Source organism: Cryptomeria japonica, chromosome 4 (genome assembly GCF_030272615.1).
Source record: "Cryptomeria japonica chromosome 4, Sugi_1.0, whole genome shotgun sequence".
NCBI classification, from domain to species: domain Eukaryota; kingdom Viridiplantae; phylum Streptophyta; class Pinopsida; order Cupressales; family Cupressaceae; genus Cryptomeria; species Cryptomeria japonica.
In genome coordinates, this window is record NC_081408.1 from 37865507 (window position 1) to 37887652 (window position 22146).

The window sequence follows — 22146 nt, forward strand, 5'->3', positions numbered from 1 at the left end:
TCTATAGTTAAATACATATGCTAGTATATTTATATTTATCTCAAGTTTATAATTTTATCTATGATTCATTTATCAAAATTGAACTTTTTCAGTCTTAAAACTTATTAAATTTTGAGAAACATTAAATTCAAATATAGTATAAAAAATCATTTAATCAGCTAAAACTTGATGAAAATTGTAGGAAACCAATGAACGTGCATTAAAAATCATCTCTGAAAAATGTGAAAAAGTTATGAATAAAAGTGAAAACAGAAGACCTCTTAGAAAGTATTTGAAAGGTTCTACATACTCCACAATATTTGATTCAAAGTTTTGGATGTGAGACTTAAAAGGCAATGGTTGTTCTCTATATATAATAGTACAATTGTAAATACACAAATTCAGTGGATCTTTCGTAATAAACATTTTACAAATAAAGAGATACAGTCAAAAGAACTATGACTAAATACCATCAAAGATGCATTCTATTTATTTTTTAAATGTATATACTAATTAAATGATTGACAACTTAATTGTCCAGAGCATTCGTTTTCCAATCAGGTGAAATAGCTTGCAAGTCACCATAAACATTTTTTCTTCTTTAAACAAAATGGTACTTTATATAGATTTCTAATCTTAACTACAGTTAGAAGCTGAGAGTAATCATAATAAGAATTAAAAGGTGATATATAGAGAGAAAAAGTGAATTGTTTGGTCTAGTTATAAAAAACAAAAACAATATCGTCAAATGTATCTTTGAGATCTTAAGATAAATGAAACTAGCTATAATGATTACCTATATTCTTTTCTGAAAATGACTATGCGAAAACTTAAAAACAACTTAATAAAAAACACATATCCCAATATATCTTTTTCCCCTGTATAAATTACTTTCTAGGTCTCTGCATAGCCCTTTCCCCTTCTCCTATGACACAAATCTTTACAATCTATTTGAACTATTTGGTTCCCTAGATGTAAATAAATAATTTCCTTAGAATGGCAAACTGTCATTAAAAGCCATGTGAGAAATGAGCGATGATGAGGCCATTCATGAGCCCACCCTGATGTCGATCACAAAACAGAGACTTCTGCTTTTGTCAATGCCGACACCGTGCACGCGAAGTTAAGCCACAAAAAATGGACTTGTAGGAATCAAACGCAGTAAGTAGAGTTACAAAATGGCTACAATCCTTCGTGTACGAAAGGACGAAGTTAACTCCAAACAGCTTGGAATGGATCTACACCATCCACAAAAAGAGTGATCAGCGCTAATTTAGGGGCTCTGTGTACCTTAGTGCTTGTACGAAGACAAAGCTACTTGACAACCTGTTTCAGAGAAATGGAGCCCATGCGGAACCCATGGGCCAAGGAATATAGGATAATGCAAAATCTTCATATATAAAAAGAGCTCCAGCCAAAGCTTGTAACTTGTAAGATGGAAGTAGGTAGTGCATGACTATCCTGCTGCACTATCATAAATCCGGTGCAATCTAGAACAACGGATCAAAAATTATTTGAGGTCAGTTTCTGTTATCTTTTTTTCCGTATCCATCTTGCATGTCCGTTTCTTCTCATTAATTTCCTTGCGTTCTTAAGGATCGTCTGTTACTTCATTTCCTTCGAGAAGCTTTGGTAATTTCAGCTTCTTCGCTGTATGTCGGCGTCTGCTTTTACAGTTTTAGTGGGCGGTGCAACGGACTGGGTCTTTCCAGTACCGGTTGTTTTGTAGCCTTTAAGAAGTTTTCGTCTAACCAGGTCTTTTATTGGCAGATTCATTATTTAGAAGATGGAATGCCGCGCGATCCTGCTGGGTTTGGTTGTATGCGCACTCGCGGTAAGTTTCCTGATCGATTGAATAAACGAATCTTAATAACACTCACAAGATTTAGCAGTCCACAGGAATGTTAATCTTATTTTCAAGTTTTTTTTATGTTGGTTTTTCTATTGTGTATTGATGAAAAAATTTGTGGTTTCCTGAAGTTTTGTATCTCATTCGGACTGTATTTGTAAAATGTTTCTTAAATTGAGTACAAATATCTTTATATGCTACACAACCTTAATGAAATATGGGCTATTGTGCTGTATATGAGTAATGGTAGTGTAGGAGAATGTAAAGAAAGTGTGGATGTGGGTTGTGTTTGTGTGTTTGGGAAGGGCATCTCTTTTGGTTCATTATTTTGAGAATTATTGAAGTGATTTAGTTTCACTACATAAAATGTAAGTTTTTTTTTTAATTCTTTCTTAAAGGTTGTTTATCTGGTGGGGTACATATATGAAACTCAGTTTTCAACTGAACAATTAAAATTTTGTTCTTTACATTGTTTCTGATTTTGATTGTGTATAAAAAAAAATTTGCGACAATATTTTGGATCACACTCTGTGATCAATCATCAAATGATAGAATGCTCAAGAAGTAGAAAAATAGAGTGTTGCAGATCTATGAAGAATATAAAGAGTGTTCCCTGCAACACCTTCCTACTCCCTTGAATTAACTCTTTATATTCTTCATAGATCTGTAACAGTCTATTTTTTTACTTCTTGAGCGTTCTATCATCTTGATGGTGGATAACAGAATGTGATCTGAATTGTTGAATCAAAATCACAAACAATATCAACAGCCATTATAGATTATTAGAACTTAAAACATTTATTAAAGCTATGAAATTTTCACAATCCATTCAATTATTCATTCATTATTTCTGAATTCTATTGTAAGTGTAAATTTTGTTTAGGTGATTCATCATCGGAATGATTAGATAAAATGATTAAAACATTTAGCTACAATTTCCTTAAAGATTGGTACGTATTGCAGAGTTTTGACATGATGTTTTTACGGGTGATGTGATGGACTGCGCAGATAACTACATGTGAAGGCGGAGGAGCGCAGCCGTTTGCAGCCAAGGCATCTCTGTTACGTTTCTGGCGTCGCACATTGCCCACTGCGAGGCTCCCACCATTCTTGCTGGACAAAGCGTCTCCTCTTGACGCTACTTCCGTTGCTCTGTTTTCTGGCTACATGAAAAACCACACGCTCTCTGATCACATCGCGTCATTCTGCACAGCTGCGGATCTTCTCTGCACTCGCAAAACAGTGGATGAACAGAAAGTCGTTTCCAGCCCATCAGATTTCGAGAGCTACACCACCGATAAAGATTTCAAAAAGTACAACGCCGACGACAACGCTTTCAAAAACTACTCCGATAACTCCAACGTAGTAAAGGACGACTTCAAAGGATACGGCCCGAAATCCAGCGGCATTCAGAATTTCCAAAACTACGCCCCGGATTCCAATGTCGTCGACGAGGGCTTCGCCAACTATGCCACCGACAGCAGCTCCGCAATCCAGGAATTCACGAGCTACTCAGACCATGCCAATGTCATCAAAAACGACTTTGCCACCTACGGCAAGGACGCCAACGGGATTCTGCCCCAGTTCACCAGTTACGCCAACAATTCCAATATCATCACCAACGATTTCAAGGCCTACGACCAGGGCGGAAACAGCCCTCTTAAGCAATTCAAGTCCTATGCCGACAACGGCAACTTGGCCAGGAACGACTTTCAGAACTACGCGGCCGGCGCAAACGGGGCGTTCGAGCAATTCACAAGCTATGCCGCCGGAGCAAATGTGCCGCAGAATGTGTTCAAGGCTTATGGAAAGGACGGCAACGATGCCTCGCTTTTCTTCACCAACTATGGCAAAAATGATAACAGCGCTTCCAACGAGTTTGCTGGGTACAACGAAGGCTCCAATGCCGCCTCCGGCGCGGATTTCGCTTCGTATGCCAAAAATTCAACCTTCAAAACTTACGCCAATACCGGCCCGACGTTCTCTGACTACACCAACACCACTTCTACAGGCGGGGAAGCTGGGAAGTTCTTCAGGGAGAATTTGCTGGTTCAGGGCAAAACTCTCCCCATGCCCGATATCAAGGATTACATGCCCAAAAGATCGTTTCTTCCTGGATCCTTGGCAAAAAATCTGCCGTTTTCTACCCAGACGCTGCCGGAGCTGATGAAGACGTTTCACATTCCGGAGAACTCGACAATGTCGTCGATCATGGAGCGGACGCTGCGAGATTGCGAAAGGCCGGCGGTGAAGGATGAAATAAAGAAATGCGTGAGATCGGTGGAAGGCATGGCGGAGTTTGCAGTATCAGTGTTGGGTTCCAAGGTGGAGATTCTCACCACAGAAAGCACGGCGGGTTCTAGAAGCCAAGTTTCTGTCGGCGCCGTCACGGGAAAAGACGGCGGGAAGATCACAAGGTCGGTGTCGTGCCATCAGAGTCTGTTTCCGTTTCTGGTTTATTACTGCCATGCTGTGCCCAAGGTTAAAGTTTACCAGGCTGAACTGTTGTCAATGGAGGAGAAGAAGAAGATAAACAATGGAGTCGCCATTTGTCATTTGGACACCACACAGTGGAGTACAAATCATGCGGCATTCATGGCACTGGGACATGAGCCAGGGAAGATTGAGGTCTGCCATTGGATTTTCGAAAACGATCTCATCTGGGTGCCGATCTCTGCTTAAATTATCTTGTGTTTGTTGTGTACAGGCCAATGTGAAAGACAACGGAGTGGCATTTGCCGCTTTGTTTGATAAATAAATCTTCTGCAATTGTCTCTGAAATTGTGATGAAAGAATTGTTTTTTCTTTTGTTGGATTGTTAAGCTCGGGGAGCCCCACGATTAAGGAGTGGGGTAAAGCTGAGCATGGCACTGGTGGGCCTTAGGTAGGGATAGAAGGATTTAATTTGTCTGGCAAGTTATAAATGTGGGCACGGCCTTTTCATTTTGGATAATAAATGAAGATTTCTCTATTTTAGGTGTCTCCAGTTATTGAATTGAAAATCATACCAACATAAAGAGTGCCTCAACACTATTAAATTGATGGTTCTGAAGTTGGTGGAAGGAATAGTCGAATGAGATTTTGAATTGCAAGATTTTTGTTGTATTTTTTTATTTAAACCTGGGATTCCAACTTATAGAATTTGTGATGTGTATGGGAAAAGAGGTGTTCTTCTGTGGTAATAGGCATCATGTTTTTTTATTATGCTGAAGGCAGCCATATATGGATGTAAAAATATGTGTGAATAAAAAATATTTCATTTATTTTTTTTATACAAGTGAAAGTATTAAAGTAAAAAGAATATTCTTTATTATTTTTTAATTATTTAATATTAAATTATTCTCCTCTTTTACCTTTAACTACCTTTCATTTTGAATTTAACCATTCAATCATTTTTTGTCTGTCTCCATCAATAGTTAACTTTGTAATCATCTTATTTTAATTATATTGTTAATTATCTCAATTTAATATTACTTACAATATAATAATATAATAGTTTTCAAATGAAATAATGAACAAATATAATATCTTTCAACGTAAATTGCCTATATTCTTTTAAATATGGGTATACTAGTATAATATTGTAATTCAGAGTTTTTTAAATTTATTATCTATGATACTTGTAAGATTGTATTTTTTAATTAATTTGATACTTATTTGGTTGTGTTTATTATTTGAAATTCAAAATATTGTTAGATAGATGTAGTTAGATTTTTATTTTTATATGCTTATCTATTTAATTTTGTTTATTGAGAAAAAAATTATATATAGATGATTAGCATAATTTTATTTAAAGTTGAATATATTTTCTTGATGTTTTAATTGTTTTTATCTATATTTAGATTTTACCTTATTTTTATGCATATTTTGTCATGTACATATTCATATTGTCTTTACATCTATTTTTTTTATATGTATCCACATATTTATTATCATATCTTTGTTAAATTTCATTGTTTAATCATTTAGAGTCATTTTTGTGGTCATGAGATTGACTCCATTCTCATTATTTTGACTCTCACAATTTCAAAATTCAAAATTGTCCAACTACCTCCATTTGCTCTTCTTACAAAAAAATTGTAAATATATGTTTGCATGATATAGTGCTATGTTCTTTTATTTAAATATATTTAATTGCATCCATTTCACATCCTCACATATTGTAGTATTATCTCATTCTAGAGAATCAAAGAAGCAATAAATAACACAACATCTAGATTTGGTGTAGTATAAAAGACATTCTATAGCCCTTTGTTAAAGTAAAATGATTTTTTCCTATTTAATTCATTTGGTATCTTTTCACACTAATATACTTTAGCTCACTTAGGTCATGTTTTTTTTTTGTGTTGAAAGTCATAGGATTAGGATATGTCATGATCAAATTTTATCCTTTCCTTAAGTTTTATCTAGGATTGTCTTTTTTTATTATTATTAGAAGGATAAATTGTATCAAAATCATTGTAAAATATACATTCATAATTATTCATATAGTTTTTTGGATGAATAGTCTTTTTGGCCTCCATAGCAATTTTTTTTTAAAATTCTTTCTGTGATAGATGTTTGATTGCAAGTGATGTTTAAAAGTTGTAAGGTTGAAGAATCAACTCCAACATAGTATCTGAGTGTCAAATTTATACATTTCTATCTAATTATTGAAATTTTAAACTTTGGGCAACTAAATAATGCATCTTGGAGTAAAAGAGATTATCTATTCAAATGTTAAAATCAAAGAATAAAAATTTTAGCGCAAATATTTTTTTTGAAATCCATACCTTAGAAATCCTATAATTGAATGGTTGTACAATGTCATACCATGATCATTCAGTAAACCTAAACAAAAAAAACTGCCATTATCATCTAGTACATTTTTTTTTTAAATTAAAAAAGGTTTTCTAATGTGTATGTAGGGTATAACATGTACCTTCCTAACAACATTGGAGACAACATTAAGATACCTTCTTGACAACCTTGCATCTATATTCGAAACGAGGAGCAAGAGAAGGAGTGGAGCAGGTGAAGGTAGGGTTTCTAACGGTTGAGGCATTGTAGAGAGTTCTACAAAAGGAAATGAATCTGATGAAGATGATGACTCTTGGGATAGTCAGTTTGTCAGTGGTGTTTCAATGGATCAGTTGATTTGGGAGTTTGGAGTGGTCTTGCTATGAAGAGAAGCTGCGGTGAGTTTGGCGTTTCTCGTGGAGTTGCTGCTGTGGAGGGTGGAGTTAGAGAGACTTTGAGGGTCTCTCTTTAAGTATTCATCTCAAAGTATAGTGTCATTACTATACAATAGAGGTGTTTAAGATGTTAATTTAAGATAAAATATTAGTTTTGTTTTAAACACGTGTTTTACGTTTAAATTATATTTTTAATTTTTTAATTATCTCAAATTAAGACAATAGAAAACTTTTCTTCTCTATCATGTATATTTAATATCATGGACCTGGTTGTTTGAGCTCAACTCACCTTCTGGCAGAAACGAAAGCAATCACCCCAGTTTCTGGGGGTGCCCTGTAGGGGCAAGAGCTTGTTGGTTCTCGCATCCATGCCAATTCTAGATCAAGCAACAATGATAGATTGCAGAAGAGGTAGGAGTTCCATTAGTAGCGGAGGCCGTCCTGGGTTCATCAAGGGAGCTAAGCCTATTCCGGGTGGGGAACTGATATCGCAGCAGTTGGGGCAAAAGGAGTAGCATCGATGTGAATGATTTCAAATCATCTAATGTATCAGCTCTGGACTCGGCATCCCCGCCACCACTCTAGGAAACCTTCAACAATCTACGAAGGGCAATGTCCCCCAATGTCATAGGCATCCGATCAAATGCATTTGACCTATTGTTCATCCCTAAAAATGGAAACACTTGGATGCAATTATCAACAACGGTAGGAAGGGTTATCATGAGTATGGCGGGAAGTTAGTTGATGAATCTTATTTTTGTAGTTTCTATGCCCTATCTCTGTTTTTCAACCAATTTGCACTATGATTCAACATTTCGATAGTGAGCTACAAATAGTTCAGTCAGGTTGGAGAGAAATCTAGGTCTATACTGCAAACAGGTAATAAATTTCCCTTTTTGAGTACCCTGTAGATCTCCTGTAGATCTCTTTTGTTTTGTTTGTAACGTGGGTAACTTTGTAAAAGATAGGGATGATTCGAGACAATATTTGTTTCTTGCATGGACAGGATGGTAAATATTCAAATAGTCATAGTATTAAAGAATTCATATATGAAGCGCTATATATTATTTCCTTTGTATTAAAATACATGTGATAGGATCTGGAAGATGGCCATATAATGTATTTTTTTCATTTAGGATTGTCTCCTTTGTAACTTTGATCTCTCACAAACCATTCCCCTTATTCATGACTATCCTTAACTATGTTCTCGGCAATGTTTTGAACATTCTTTTGCATTATGCCCTGCAGTTTATCGTCCTTTGTGATTGAGCTGTAAAATACGTTTTGGACTGTGATTCCTTAAATGAACTGTAGGTTTCTATATTTAGAGAGCCTCCTTACTGTCTTATGACAGTGATAAGGCTTGTTCCTTGTCAAATGCTTAGATTATATTCTCTGCATTTTGGGATGACTGTGGCTGGCTTCTTTTTCAATCTTTTCTACGCTTAAACCTATCACATTTTTTGTTATGTGATTGTCATTAAGCTTGTCACTCTCTAAATATTATCTTTATTCTTGAATAAGGAGACTTTTGTGTCTTTCATTGTTCTTTTATTACTAACAGGTTTTGTCACGGACCTTGATAATAGCAATAAACATTGTGAGTTTTTCCTTTATTGTTATTACTTTCCTTGCATTGTTATGTGTTCTTTTCTTATTGGCCTTCTCTTGAGATCTGTCCTAACTTGTCTCAGCTCTATCATGTTGTTAGCATTGTCTTTTCTGTGAATTTGGAATTACATTTCTCATTGCATAAGGTATCAATGTGCTTGACTGTCATAACTCTTTTCCCAATCTTTGGGTTGCAATCTTCATTTAGTGTCCTTGAGGATTGAGAATGATTTGATACTGATAAGGTTTCACCTAGCTTGCTCACACTTCTGCTATTGGTGTTGCTCACTCCACCAACTCCTCTAGGCCTTGCTATGCTTCAAGATCTCCTAGTCCTTCTCAAGATCTGCTAGGACTATTTCTTTGTCCACCTTAAGGTGACATTAAACAAGTGTCTTCACTAGGAACTCTACCAATTCAATGCTCTTCACTAGTCCTTAGTCCTTCAAATTGACATTTTGTCACTCTCACCCCCAATGTTGTCATGTGTTTTGCAGAGGTGTGGAGGTGTTCATCCAACGTGGAATTTGGTCAACAAGGTCCATATGTTTCATTGCTAAACACATCTTCCTTACCGATTTCAAGAAAATGCATGAAAAGAGGGCTACTAGGAAAGAGCCCAAATTAGGCCTCCTAATCCAGGTTTTTAGGGATTTTTGGTCATATGGTCCAAAAGACCCTGCAAAGAGTTTTATTATTATTCAATCACTCATTGAACCCCAAGATATTTAGTTGTTTTTAGATCCCCAAGTGTCCATACAATGCCCCAACCCAAAAAATGAGGTTTTGCTAGGGTTTCAATGGCTTCTAGGACTGTGACTATCCAACTTTGTGAAAAGGGCTTTAAATGGACTTGTCAAGGCTTCTCCTTACAATTGCAAATCTGTATGAATCTTATGAACAATTCCAAATGCTTAGGTTAAGGTTTTGGTTTCACCCTTGCAATATTATGTCATTTCTTCGCCTTGTCTTTCCTAGCCGGGTTGCAACAGGACTCACCTAGATCAAGGTGGCAACAACAGTAACCTTCACTTCTAGAGCTCCTCCTTGCATATTTACAATGTACATTGGGTTTCCTTCCATGTCCCAACAGGCCGTGATGGTAGCATGTAGGGATTTTATGAGGCAACCATTTTGAAGGGATATGTTATTTACAAGCCAAAACTGGCTATTTAAAAATAAAACAGTAAAAGAACTAACAAAACCTATGTAAAAATCATGAAATGGACTATAAGACACCAGAACACACCAAAGAACAATAATCCAAGTTTGGATCAATGGATTCAATCCATTTGTATTCACTGTTCAAGACAAAATAAGACCAAAACAGTAATAACAGTCTAAAAATGAGTGGTTTCAGTTTGGTTGTTCACAATAATCAATGCTTCCAACCTTGGTATCCATACAAGAGAGGGTTTAAATAGTCTTCCCCATGTGTGGAGGCATCTTAGGTCAATTTTAGAACCCTAACTCCATCGCTAAGCTCTTTTTTGGACCAAATTGTCATGACAACTTTTACAATTTTCCACATCTTGCCTTTCTAACTTAGGCAACCTATTACAAATCATTACGAACTTATTTTTAAGAATTTCTAAGGCTATTTTGAACCCCTCTATTTGTTTAACCAAACTATGCCTCTTTTGACCATCTAGAAGACATCATTGACTACTCAAACCAAGAACAACCAACAAAGTGCAAACCTAGAAAGAAACCAACTAAGCTAGGCCTACACTTGACTTAACCTAGACTCTAATCACATACATTGGACCCTCTTGGAGTCCTTATTGGAAATCTGATTTGGCTAAGGTCAGTACAAGCCAAAATTGAAGAAGGACTATTAGCCTAAGTCCTAGGTGCTCCTACACCATTCTCCCAAACAAAAGAAAATTAAGTCACCTCCTTTGTGATTAGATTCTGATCAATGCCTAACCTTTTGAACTCTGTCTCAGGCACCCATGTAGCCTCTGCATCATCCATGCCCTGCCACTTAACTAGGTGCTCCCAATAATTTTGGTATCTTGTCTTTTTTGCGACCCTTGAACTCACTATCTTCTTAGCCCTTGAACTTGGTTTTGCTAGCATTTGAAGGCTATTTGCATCATCTTCTGACTTTGTTTGACTGTGATCTGAATCTAGAATTGGCCCTTAATAAGCCACTAAATTTGCCACATTGAAAACTGATGGCAGTCCTATTTCACTTGGTAGGTCCACCTTGTATGCATTTTCTCCATACTTGGCTAAGATGACACATGGACCTAATCTTCTCATCTGCAACTTATTAGGTACCCCTTGCTGCAACCTTGCTTTGTTGAGGTGTACCATGACAAGATCTCCTAATTGGAATTGTAGGTTCTTTCTTCTCTCATCAACCTTTTGTTTGATCTTAGCTGTGTTGTCCTTGAATGCTTGCTTGATTGATTCATGTATCTCTTTCATAGACTGAGGAAAATCTTTAGCGTATCCACTCCTTGTTGCTACATTCCCTAGGTCTCTTAGCTCTAGTATACCCCTTGGGTGAAGACCATAGATCACCTCAAAAGGGCTCTTGCCTGTGGTTCTATTTATGGTATCATTGTAAGCATATTCAGCTTGTGCCAACACTTGATCCCATGTCTGACCATATTCCTTGGCAAGGCACCTCAATAGGTTTCCTAAGCTTTTATTTAACACCTTGGTCTATCCATTTGTTTGTGGATGGTATGCAGACCCAAAAGATAGATTGGTGCCAAGCCTTTGCCAAAGTGTTTTCCAAAAATGACTCATAAACTTTGAGTCCCTGTCTGAAACAATGCTCATGGGTAGTCCATGTATCCTTATCACTTCCTTAAAGAACAATTGAGCAATATGACATGCATCATGAGTGATCTTGCAAGGTAAAAAGTGGGCCATCTTACTAAACCTGTCCACTATGACATAAATGCTATCAAATCCTTGCTTTATCCTTGGCTAACCCACTACAAAGTCCATACTAATGCACTCCCAAGGTCTATTTGGTATGAGAAGAGGTTGGTATAAACCAACATTTGAAGATGTACCCTTGGCCTTTTGACAAACAATACAAGTTTCCACATACTTCCTAACATCTTGATTCATCCAAGGCCAATAGTTATACCTTTGGACAAACTCTTGAGTTTTTTTCACTCCAAAATGACCACTAAGACTGCCATTATGCTTCTCTTGTATGAGATTTTCTTTTAATGAACCTTTAGGCACACAAATTTGCCTTCCCTCAAACAATATCCCATTTTGCAAGGTATAATCAGAAAACTCACTATGAAAATGGTTTTGATACTCTTTTCATACCTTAAAAGCATTGGAGAAATCTTCATCATCTGGGTATAGGTCTCTAAAACTGTCAACACCTATGCTTCTTAACTGAATTTCTTGGACTGTCAAGAGTCTCTTGCTCAATGCATCAACAACCCTGTTTAGTTGACCTTTTTTGTGCTTGATTGTAAATGTGTAGGTTTGCATATATACTACCCATTTCACGTGCTTGTGACTAAGCTTGTCTTGTGAGTTTTGGAAGCTTAAAGCTTGATTGTCTGTGTAGACTACAAATTCCTTAGGAAGGAGATAGTGTCTCCACTTCCTCAAAGCCTGCACTAATGCATATAACTCTAAGTCGTATGAGGAGTATTTCCTCTTAACATCACTTAGCTTCTCACTATGAAAAGCTACTGGTCATTCTTCTTAACTTAGGACAACACCTACTACAACATTGCTTGCATCACATTCCACTGTGAAGAGTTTCTCAAAACTAGGCAACACCAAAACCAGTTGAGTGGCTATCCTTTCTTTCAAGGTTTCAAAACCTCTATTTTCTTGTTCAGTCCACTGAAACTTTTCCTTCATTCCACCTTTAATTGTGTCCAACATTGGTGCACATATAGCACTTAATTGCCTAATGAATTTCCTGTAATATTGAGCTAGACCATGAAGCTTCTCACCTCTGTTGTCGACTTAGGAGTAGGCCAATTTACTATGGCTTCAACCTTGCTAGGATCCACCTTGAGATTTCCGTGTGACAACAAAAACCCAAGGTAAATCAACTCCTGCTTTATAAATTCACACTTGTCCAAGTTCATGGTTAGCTTCTCTTCATACAATGTTTGTAGTACAATTTGCAAATGGTTAACATGATTTGTCTTATCCTTACTAAAAAATGAGAATAGCATCTAAATATACCACCACAAATTTACCTATGAAGTCCTTCATCACCTCATTCATGAGCCTCATGAAGGTTCTTGGAGCATTTGATAAGCCAAATGGCATTACAAGACATTCATTAAGACCCTCTGTTGTCTTGAATGTTGTTTTCCATTCATCACCCTCCTTAATCCTAATTTAGTGGTATCCACTTTTAAGGTCAATCTTGGTAAAGTATTTGGCTTCCCCTAAACAATCCATTAGGTACTCTATTCTAGGAATTGGAAAGCTATATCTAATGGTGATCCTATTTATAGCCCTAGAGTCAGTGCACAATCTCCAAGTACCACCTTTCTTTTGGGCTAAGACAGTAGGTACAACACAAGGGCTAATGCTTTTCCTAATTAGGCCTTGGTCTAAAAGCTCTTGAATTTTTTTAGCAATTTCAACATTTTGTTGGGGAGTCATTTTGTAAGCCACTTTGTTAGGAAGGAATGCTCCGGGTATGAAGTCAATTTGATGGCTTATGGATCTTTTAGGAGGTAAGGTGGCTAGTTGTCCATCACTCACTATCCCTTTAAACTGTTTCAATAGGTCTTGAACCTCCATTGGCAAATCTGGTTTCTCCTTCTTATCTTCCTCTTTAGGTTTCAACACTAATGCAAACCCTATTCCTTTACCTTCCTCAAGTGTCTTCAAGAACTATTTTTCACTCACCAAAAGGACATTAGGACCTGCTGCTCTCTTTTCACCTTCCTCAAGGATAGATTGTATCTTGAATGTGACTCCATCTTTCTTGAATGAATATGCATTCTTGGTTCCATCATGAATATCTTGTCTATCAAATTGCCATGGTCTTCCTAATAGAAGATGGCATGCATCCATGGGCAGCACATCACATAGCACTTTTTCCTTATACCTCCCAATGGTGAAATCCACCAATGCTTGCTCATTTACCAAGTGACCCTATATGCGTTTTTATGAGGAATCCTCTACAACTTGAGCTTACTCACTGCCTCTTCTGACATAATGTTGTTTGTTGACCCTGAGTCAATTATCACCTTACAAACTTTGCTCATAATTTTGCATTTGATTCTAAATAGTGATCTCCTTTGGCTAGGCTCTTCCTTGTCGGGTTATTTGATCAAAGTTCTTCTTATCACACTAGTACATTCGGGTCAAGATTTTGACGGCAAATCGTCAAAATTTTGACCAAATTTCGTCGCACTACCAACAAAAAAAGCCATCAAAAAATTTGTGTCGGAAGTTCTGACTATCCTTGTGGTCATCGCAATTCTGACATCACCTCCAACCTTTCTGATGACCACCATGGATGCTCATACCCTGAAAGAATACCGTCGCGATCTCGACCTATCATCGGAATTCCAACTCCAAAGGATAAAATTCTGATAGAGGAGTGTCGTCAGATGCATAACATCCTTGTCGGGCGTTTCATTAGGTATCGTCAGAATTTCGACGGCGAGAGATGATGTGGGTCAAATGAATTTTCCATCGGTGAATGAAAGCATTGAACGAGTTCTATTTTTAAAAATTGCATTAAACATTTTAATTTATTTGATTCAGTGTTATTTGCAAAAAATGATTATCAATGATGTTTCCTTTCTCCAAGAATTGTCTAGGATCTTTCTGTCAGATAATATGTAACATCGAATGACTAAATTTTTTCTTTAGAAATGCTTATTTAATTTAATTATTATTTGATCATGAATTAAAATTTATATCTGTACGGAAGAAGAACATACAAGTTGAAGAGTCATATGCAAGCAAATTTCCTAAAAGAAAGCAAGCAGGCATTATCTTGAATGACATGGAAACAAGCTCATTAGCTGCCTAGAAGAGAGCAATTGGAGAATGGCAGAGGAAAGTGTTTAAGGGTGATAAATAGATAGATAGTATGCAATACAAACAAACAATGTCTGGAGTGTCTGATGTGATGTCTCTAATTTATGTCTGGAGGGACTAACTAGTTTTGGAATTCCTGCAAAACCTATTGGGCCACACTTGGAGGAAATCAATGTATTCATGCAAGGAGCACCTTTTTTCTATTATGAGAATAATACTTTTGCACTGAGGGATATTTGGAAGTCAATATCCAAAAATTTCTATATTGTGGAACAAGAGTTGGTGGACTCGAAGTATAATTGTCAGCTTTCAAAAGACCAAGAGGTTATGTACACAATCTCCCAATAGAAGAGCGATTTCAAGAATTACCTCTCTCCCCCATGACTATTCAGGAAGCACTTCCTCAAACAGAGGACTATTGGCCTCCATGGGCTTAAAGAAAAAAATTAAAGCATAGACTCTAGACAATGTGGTGGTGTCCTTCGTGAAGAACTCTACACTATAATTGAAAATTCATGAGGGAAACTGCAAGATAGTGAAGAGAAATACAATCTTGAAAAGTTGGAAGAATGGATCTTGGTTTGGGTGGGGCCAAGTCAGGTGGCTCCTCTAGAGGTTGACAAGATAGAAATCATATTAGGATTTGAAAAAGATCACACTCGCGGAACTTCGTGTGCGAGTGATCGATTGCGGTGTTTGGGTAATGCATTCCAAATAGATACAGTTGCATTCCAAATGGGTAATGTCTTGATTAAAGACTTTTATCCTGATGGCATGCAACTGTATCTATTTGGAATGCATTACCCAAACACCACAATCCATCACCCGCACACGAAGTTCCACGAGTGTGATCTTTTTCAAATCCTAATATGATTTCTATCTCATCAACCTCTAGAGGAGCCACCTGACTTGGCCCCACCCAAACAAAGATCCATTCTTCCCACTTTTCAAGATTCTATTTCTCTTCACTATCTTGCAGTTTCCCTCGTGAATTTTCAATTATAGTGCAGAGTTCTTCACGAAGGACACCACCACATCGTCTAGAGTCTATGCTTCAATTTTTTTCTTTGATCCCATGGAGGCCAATAGTCCTTTGTTTGAGGAAGTGCTTCCTGAATAGTCATGGGGGGGAGAGGTAATGCTTGGAATTGCCCTTCTATTGGGAGATTGTGTACATAACATCTTGGTCTTCTGAAAGTTGAAAATTACCTCGAGCCAACTCTGGTTCCACAGTATAGAAATTTTTGGATATTGACTTCCAAATATCCCTCAGTGCAAAAGTATCATTCTCATAATAGAAAAAAGGTGCTCCTTGCATGAACACATTGATTTCCTCCAAGCATGGCCCAATAGGTTTCGCAGGAACTCCAAAATTAGTTAGTCCCTCTGGACATAAATTAGAGATGTCACATCAGACACTCCAGACATTGTTTTTTTGTATTGCATACTATCTATCTATTTATCACCCTTAAACACTTTCCTCTGCCATTCTACAATTGCTCTCTTCTAAGCAACTGATGAGCTTGTTTCCATGTCATTCAAGATAATGCCTGCTTGCTTTCTTTTAGGAAATTTGCTTGCACATGACTCTTCAACTTGTATGTTCTGCTTCCGTACAGAAATAAATTTTAATTCATGCTCAGATAATAATTAAATAAAATAAGCATTTGTAATGAAAATATTTAGTCATTCAATGTTACATATTATCTGATGGAAAGATCCTAGACAATTCTTGGAGAAAGGAAACATCATTGATAATCATTTTTTGCAAATAACATTGAATCAAATAAATTAAAAATGTTTCATGTAATTTTTAAAAGTAGAACTCGTTCAATGCTTTCATGCATTGGTGGCAAAGTCGTCTGACCCACACCATTATGCATAATAGAACAAATCAATATAATAGGCTATTATAAAGAATATATACAAAAATATGAAAGAACATTAAATTACCATTACAAACCCATAAACCATTAAATAGTGAAAATAGATAGAAATTTGTAAATGTCTCCCTATAAACACCACAACCATAACCAAAACAACAAAAACTTAGCTGGCGAATTGCAAGTCTACAACATCTCTTAGATGATCAAACCGTTTCTTAATTTTGTTCTTCTGGTTAGTCAATGGATTTAGTTGCATGTTCAAGTTTTCTATTTGAAGCCTTTTGTTTCCCTATATTTGAGACATAATAAAAAATTCTTGTGAGTAGAAAATTGATTCAGGAGTTACGTGTGAAGAATTTGGCAAAGTAAATGATGACAATCAAACTCAAATTTTATCTGTCTTGATTAAAGACTTTTATCCTGATGGCATTAAATTAAAGTTCTTTCTCTATTTTTTGGTGATATCTGGAGCAGAGGTTGCTTTGCATCGACCTGAGATACATTTAACTTGTGTTCTATCTGTGGAAATATGTATCCTAGGATGATGCAATGCAACCTCTGCTCCACCAATACCAGATAGAAGAGAAAGTACTTTAATTTAAAGCCATCACGATAAAATGCTTTCAAGACATATATTAGGTATAAAAGGAAGCCTACCCTATCATTTGAAGGGTTTACCTACAATTCAAGTGATCTCATAATTATAAAATCAATTCAATTCCAAGTGAACATGCAATCAAGCATTCATCAAGAATTGAAGGAGAAATCAAGTTAATAAAGATATTTAATAAAGATATCATCTTTTAAATTAAGAAATGGGCAGGAGATTAAGAATACAAACCTTCCATATTGCACACTTCAAGGTATATTAAAATTAGTTTAAAGTGTATTCATTTAGGGACCTTTCATAAAATATTCTCAACTTACATATCATAAAAGGATCTGCTCCACCAATACCAGATAGAAGAGAAAGTACTTTAATTTAAAGCCATCAGGATAAAATGCTTTCAAAACATGTATAAGGTATAAAAGGAAGCCTACCTTGTCATTTGAAGGGGTCTACCTACAATTCAAGTGATCTCTTAGTTATAAAATCAATTCAATTCCAAGTGAATAGGCAATCAAGCATTTAAGGAGAATTCAAGTTGGTGCAGGTGAATTTGGAAGACAAAACGACTCAATGAAACCATTAAAGACTTTTGAAGGTCTTAGGAGTGAAGAGCCAATCAATTATGATATCTTAAGGGGGCAGCCTTAAACAACACACACTAAGCTTTGACTGCTTAGGTGTGTTGCGGGTCCATTCCTTCCCTTGACATCCCTTCCCATCTATTTCCGTTAAAAAGACAATCATCGTTAGCATTTGAATTCAAACAGTGTTCTCGTGTTTGACTGCATAGAACAAAGCAAATGGCATAAGAAATTCTCATCTACCTTGCAACTGTCATAGAATACCTCCCCGAGGAGATATTCTCATGTCCTTTCCTGCTTTATGCCGTCGATGAAATACATAAGTGTCCTCACAATGCAGTCAATGCAACAAATAGATTTCCATTTCGATCAGTTTTATTTGCCAACGTACTCTCTACCTGTGCCAAAATGGGAGCTTTGGAACAAAGTATGGGCTTCCATCAAAGCAGAAGGTAAGGGCAATTAATATCAGATGCTTATGGTTGGAAATGCTCTGTTTGACATGTTTGGAAAATGTGGAAGTATAGACATGAAAGCGCATGAACTGTTTAGTGAGATGCATCAAAGAAACATGATCTAATGGAATGCTATGATTGCAGGATATGCACAAGATGTGTATGAAATGGATTTAGAAACTTCCAACCAAATGTGATTAGTGAGTATAGATGTTGTAGTGCAACTGGCCAGGTACACATGCATGCAAAATATGTAAGCTTAGATAAGGCACATGAACTATTTGACATAATGCCTCAAAGATCACCCAATATCCAATGTCGTTTGGGAGAAAGAAAACATCAATTTTTTGATAATCTTAAATATTTCTTTATTCATCACTATAAATCTATTATGAATTTAGTCTCAATATTGTAGAAATTTATTCTATTATGAATGCAATATTTAGGGATGTAATCTTTATATATTTTTTTTAATTAGGAAAAGGTCCTAATAGAATCCCCAACTAATTAATCTAGAGAAAGATACCACTAAAGAAATAAATTCAATATTCACCACTATGGTCTTGAAGGCTTTTATGACACTTGGATTCCTATTTTGGCCCACTTTTCCTTGACCCTATGTTAAGATAGTAAACTAGTTTGAGAGAATCTATTGGGTGGGAAATTGTGTATGGTTGCAATTATTTTCATGCATGGAAAGTGATTTAAAGTTTGGACCAATAGAGGATAAGTATTTCTTGAACCTTCAAGGACACGTGTAGAGCACTGCATGGATGTTTCTCCATTATTGAACTCTTTGAATATGTAAGTAAATTATTTTTGGTTGACGACACAGTAAGTGTGGTATTTGTCTTTTCGATATGTTGTGGATAATATTAATCAAATATGGAAAAAATTTTATGCTATATACACTATGTTTTGGATTGAATTTAGGTAAGCGAAGGGGTAATGGAAGAATAAAAGAGTACACAAAGGAAGAAGAGTGAAATAGGTGGTTTGGGATGGAGGTTACAAGTATATATGATAATTCGTATGGACAATTTGTTGTCTATAAAGAGGCAAATAAGCTATCACAACTTCAACATGAATGAATGCCTCATCTACAAAAGTAAAAGGTACCTCTAATGGTTTCAAAATTTGTCAAAATAGTTATGATATACCAAATAATCAAGTGGAATATCCTTTAGGTAACTAATATTATCTTCAAACTATTTATTTTGATTTTCATCATATCCTTTCCATGTGCATTTCCCTTGGTTTTAGTCCCATTTTTTCTTTATTTTATTCAAAACAAAATTTATAGATGCCTCTACTTGTCTCACCACTCATTAATTGTTTGGGATTTTCATTCCATTCACCAAGGTTGGCATCTATTCTAAGACTTTGTGTCATGGCCAAGCTAAATGATTTGCCTCTAGTTTCTCTCCAATCTAGTCACCCAGTAGCATGTGAAATCTATCTCTTCCTAATTATTATTCACTCCATCTTGTTAATGACCATTTCATTAATGAATCCTTCCTCATAATTTTGGATAAGTGAGACAATGTTAGCTCAAGGAATCTTTTCAATCCTCTTTCAAGATTCTTTCCCAAGTAATAATCTTGCATATTGGAAAATAAATTATGCTTCTATTTTTCCAAGCTACTCTTCCTTATAATGTTTAGATTTATTCTAAAGTGCTCATTGTGACTCATGTTTACTACTCTTCCTATTAGTCTCATTCCAATATCTCCTACAAAAATATGGAATGATTACATTTATATTTTATTTGTGTCTCCTAAATATCCACAAAATTTGGAACAATAATACAATTTTTTAATAATATTTAATTGTAAAAGAAAGGATTAAAATGGAACTAAACACTCTAAATAAATTAATCAGGGTTAAAGGGATAAACTAGGATCAATTCATGAAGGTAAGATCTGTTATCTCAAAATTAATAGATTCATGCAAGAAAAGAAATATTAAATCTAGAGATAAAATTCTTGAAAAATTTAGCTAGCTAAAAGCGAAAGAATGCTGTCAAGCTCTCATTTTCGCATAGACTGGCAAAGGTTGTAGAGGAGAAATCACTATTGAACTTACCCTTGTCTCATATAACCCTATGTTGAGACCTCGCTCAGTAGGATTCCATCTAATCATTCATCCATCTTCTTACAGTCTAGGCCTTAGAATAGATTTTATTAACACTTCACCTTTTGCCCTTTTTTCAATTCAAGTTAGTTTAGGACAAAAAGCATCGCGAGATTGAAATATCAGATGATCAAGTTCCAGCTAGTCAAGCATTCGACAATTCAACGTAAGTCCCCTTGTGATACCAGCAATCACATCAACCAACTATGTTTATCCGCACATCGTGACCCGACATACAAGAACCTTGGAGTTGTCTCAAGTGATCCTTAAGCAAATCTCCAGCATTTGAGTAACTTTGTTCAAGAGAGGATAAGATACTTTTGGGTATTTTATTCTGCGTTCGCATGTGCATAAAAAACACATCAACACCTCCCACTTCTCAATGGATAAGCTAAAGTTGCTCTATAATGAATGGTTTATAAGGCACACCACTTGATGAAGGTTTTGCAAATGGGGTGGCAAGTTGAATGGGTTTGATCTTGGGACAATCTACATGGTTAAACGTGCTTGATTTAGAGTAGTATTAGTATGGGTGCCCTCCTAGGAATCCCTAATTCTTCACCGCTATGAGCATCACTTTGATGAAATGAGTACTAAGTGATCCATTCTTATGAGGGGTTCATGTAAACTACTCATGAGAATGGCCTAGCTTGACTCTAAAACTATGCAAGTGAATCTTGATATAAATATCATAGTATTAAAGTCTTGTGAAAACACTCATTCTTCTAGCATTGAAAGTTGTGAGAGAGTTATTAAGGGGATTCTCGTGTGTATAGATTCAATGTATAAGTTCAAGACAAATTTTGAGGTGATATTTCTTTCCTTTTGGTACATCTATCTTTAAATTGGACGTTCTTTTACCTTCATGGTAGGGAGTAAGTAATTTTTATGTGGGTTCGTTTTTTCAATCTTGTATTATCAAGGAAAACATAGTTTGTGAAGAGGAGGTTTTGCTTGTTATCTTATAAAAAAATTGGGTATTAGCTATTATAATAAATGATAGACAAAACAATGTCCTCTAAGGCTGTTGAAAAGAAATATCTATATGATGGATTCTCTTCCCAATTTATCTTCAAAGTTATTTAGTAAATATTTGGGAAACCAAAATAGGGTATGTTGATTTGCAAAGGAAGAACTAAATACAAAAATTCCCAAAAGAAGACGTGTTAGCTAATTATTTTTGTTCCTTCGGTATTTTGGAAGTTGAAATTTTCCTTATATCTCTTCAATCTCCCAAGCTTGTTCCAAGCACCATAAAATTTTATGATTGGGATGCAAGGGAGATTAGTGGATTTGATGGGTTGGCTTTGGCTAGATTCACCTAAGACAATTGATGATTTATTAGGCATTGTTGCCGTCGATGCATTGTTAAGGTTTTTATGGTTGATTATCAAAGCTAGCGGGATTCAAATATAGAGGCATGTTTAAGATAATTCTTATCATTGGTTTGTTAATAAAAATATGGTTTCAAGATTGATGCACAAGCATATTAGAAGGGCACTTTTATGATGTATGTGAAATAATCACATTATTAAGCAAAATAATAGGTAATCTATAGGCAAGAATACTTCATATATAGATATTCTATATGAGGGACATGACTAATTCCACAAACTATAAGATTGACTAGGCTTTTCTCATTAGTGGAATCATATAATAGCTAGTGTGTATTGTTGCCTAGATGTATGAATTTGTAGTTTCCATATAACTAAGAAATGATAATGTTTCTAAGTATAGACCAAGTGGGAACTATGAATGCACTAATCTTATTTGTAACCACTCACCATGACTATATTATGATAACTCTCTTATTGATAATAGAGAGTATCTAATACATTTATTAAGACCCTGATTAT

General features: G+C 35.8%; 1 protein-coding gene across 3 annotated transcripts; it reads left to right on the forward strand.

The window, feature by feature from the left end:
- Window positions 1-1417: 1417 nt before the first annotated feature.
- On the forward strand, window positions 1418-4799 carry LOC131047848 (polygalacturonase 1 beta-like protein 1). 3 transcript variants are annotated; one of them, XM_057981635.2, is made up of 3 exons: window positions 1418-1498; window positions 1750-1813; window positions 2837-4799. In XM_057981635.2, the coding sequence occupies exons 2-3, from the start codon at window positions 1766-1768 to the stop codon at window positions 4508-4510; spliced, it is 1722 nt and encodes a 573-aa protein (XP_057837618.2). In that variant the 5' UTR covers window positions 1418-1498; window positions 1750-1765; the 3' UTR covers window positions 4511-4799. The 3 variants fall into 3 exon arrangements, with proteins under 3 accessions (XP_057837618.2, XP_057837617.2, XP_059075533.1); XM_057981634.2 differs by lacking the exon at window positions 1418-1498 and adding an exon at window positions 1503-1611; XM_059219550.1 differs by lacking the exon at window positions 1418-1498 and having other exon boundaries at window positions 1509-1813.
- The last annotated feature ends 17347 nt before the right edge of the window (window positions 4800-22146 follow it).

Excerpts from the sequence above, each read along its gene's own strand:
- LOC131047848 (XM_057981635.2), top strand. The coding sequence starts at position 1,766 with ATGGAATGCCGCGCGATCCTGCTGGGTTTGGTTGTATGCGCACTCGCG. Across the intron at positions 1,814-2,836 it reads TGGTTGTATGCGCACTCGCG|ATAACTACATGTGAAGGCGG; the intron begins GTAAGTTTCCTG and ends TGGACTGCGCAG.